Source organism: Pteropus vampyrus, unplaced genomic scaffold, assembly GCF_000151845.1.
Source record: "Pteropus vampyrus isolate Shadow unplaced genomic scaffold, Pvam_2.0 Scaffold15, whole genome shotgun sequence".
Lineage (NCBI taxonomy): Eukaryota > Metazoa > Chordata > Mammalia > Chiroptera > Pteropodidae > Pteropus > Pteropus vampyrus.
Window position 1 is genome coordinate 10,826,680 of NW_011888796.1, and position 2,320 is coordinate 10,828,999.

The 2,320-nt window shown below is 31.8% G+C and overlaps 1 protein-coding gene across 1 annotated transcript in view; it reads left to right on the top strand.

Annotated features, from left to right (window-relative positions):
- Nucleotides 1–2,320, top strand: part of DLGAP5 (DLG associated protein 5) — a 57,431-nt gene that overhangs the window by 19,902 nt on the left and 35,209 nt on the right. Inside the window, exon 12 of the mRNA XM_023526798.1 lies at nt 1,748–1,908. Within this exon, the coding sequence (XP_023382566.1) occupies nt 1,748–1,908 (161 nt within the window). The remainder of the gene's footprint in view (nt 1–1,747; nt 1,909–2,320) is intronic.

Consider the following 2,320-nt stretch of genomic DNA (forward strand, 5'->3'; position numbering starts at 1 on the left):
GTTTTATATATTTAAAAGCTATTTCAACTTGTTTTTAGGACATGAGGTTTTAGAATTGTAAGGGATTTTAGAGATTAGCTAGTCCATTGTGCTGTTCAACTGAGACATTGAGAAAAAAAGCAATTTATTCAAATAACGTCAGATCCAAGCCAGGTCTCACTTCTTATTAATTAAGTTGTTCTCTGTTATGCCACTAGATACAAACAGCTAAATTTTTTTTATAAGGAAAAAACTAGCCTCAGTTTCTCCTGCTAGGATGCTTTGAATAAAGAAACATTAAATTTACCTTAGGCCTGGTTTCTCAACTTTTGCACTACTGACATTTTAGACAGGGTAACTCTTATTTGTGGAAGCTGTCCTGTGTGTTGTTGGATGTTTCGTAACATCCCTGACCAGTAGCACTCCTATAGTTTGTGATAATCAAAAATGCCTCCAGATATTGCCAAATGTCTCCCTGGGGGCAGAACTGACTTCATCTGAGAACCACTGCCTTTGGATAGGCAAAGACTAATGTTTAGAGAGAATCTGTAAGATCCTATTACTATAATTCGAGACTGAACAGTTTTTAGCTTCAACTTAATCTTGGCAGTGGATTGGTCTTCGTCCCGTGGACAGTAATAGAGAACTAATAACAGAACTAAAGAATGTCTAATTCTTTCTGTTCACCCTCTGAAAAATAGTACTAAAAACAACTAGAAATATTAGCTTGAAAACTGGGCTCTTGGCATTAACAATCGACATAAATTTTAGGAGTTGAAGAATGGACATGTATCAGCCTGTATTTATGAGTTTTAGTATATCACAGTTCATAAAATAATTAAGTATCAACTCTGGGAAATTAATATTCTGTAAGTATCATAATGTTAATACTCATATATTAGTGTGAGAAATGTTTGTAAAACTAAAATGTATTTCATAATTTTAGAAATATTCTCCAGTCGGAAACTGAGAAATTAAGTTCATACTGCCTTGAGTGGGACAGGAAGCTTGAATTGGACATTCCAGATGATGGTGAGAGAACATTTTTTTTTATGTCTTTGTTTATTTTAATATGGTTACATTTATTTGAAACATCAAAATCTAGTGTTATCCAACTTTATACTTCCATTTTTATTCAAAATAGCAACAAATTTTCATATCTAAACGTATATTTGCTAACATCTCTGTGCTAAAATGATAAATAATTTAAAAGTTGTAATAACTAGAATATTGACTATCATTCCTGAGAGTTAGACATTTGTCTATTATTAAATTTTCTTGATATGACTTTATGAGTGACATCCCTATCTGGTATTGTTTAATTATACAAAATTTCTGAAAGAAAATTACGTAAATCAACATGAACAGATTTTCTGAAAAGTTTCTTAACCTACTTATTTAGGATACTGTTTAGAAAGAATCATTTGTGTACGGTCAGAGTGAAGCCCTTCTTAAATACTGATGTGCGATGAGTTTTTTGAGATTGAATTCTTATAAAATACAAGGAGAGGTAGAATGCTGTCTGCTATGTAGTAATGTGTATGACAATGAATATTGATAATTTTTAGCAGTAATTGAATTAGATAGTTAATGCTCAGTATTTGTATGACACTATTTTGTAGCAGATATTTTTGGTTTTGCTTTAAGGTAAGAATTCAATTCTGTAAGCCCTAGGATATTTGGTGTGAGGTCTTTTTATCAGCTGATTGGCTTGCAATAAAGGTCCTGTTTTGCCATTTAACTTTTAAAAACCTCTTATTTCCTTCAGTTAAAGATCTTATTCGCACAGCAGTTGGCCAAACAAGACTCCTCATGAAAGAAAGGTTCAAACAGTTTGAAGGACTGGTGGATGATTGTGAATATAAACGAGGTAAAAAGGAGACTACCTGTACAGATCTGGATGGATTTTGGGATATGGTTAGTTTTCAGGTATGTGGTCAAGTATATTGAATACATTAACTTTTGAGTCAGTTTTTTTTTTTTTTTTTTTAATTTGATACTGGACATTAAATGGGATATCAGATAGTACTATAAAGTACAGTCTAAATTTTACGACTAATGTCTCCATATCACCCATATTGTTAGAATAATTTCTATATAGGTTGGAAATGGAAATTGTACTCAACTTTTCAAGAGTCTATAATGATTCTACTTGTGAGAAAATGAGTAAATCTAATCATAATAGTTTAGTTTACCTAACAGTTATTGAGTTCCTACTATGTGCCAGGCATTGTAGTAGGAGTTGTTAATAAGCCACCTTTTTTTGTCCCAGAGGAGTTTTATAGTTTCATTAGTGAGTCAGACACAATATGTAATTCCAATCTAATGTAAAAAATGCTAT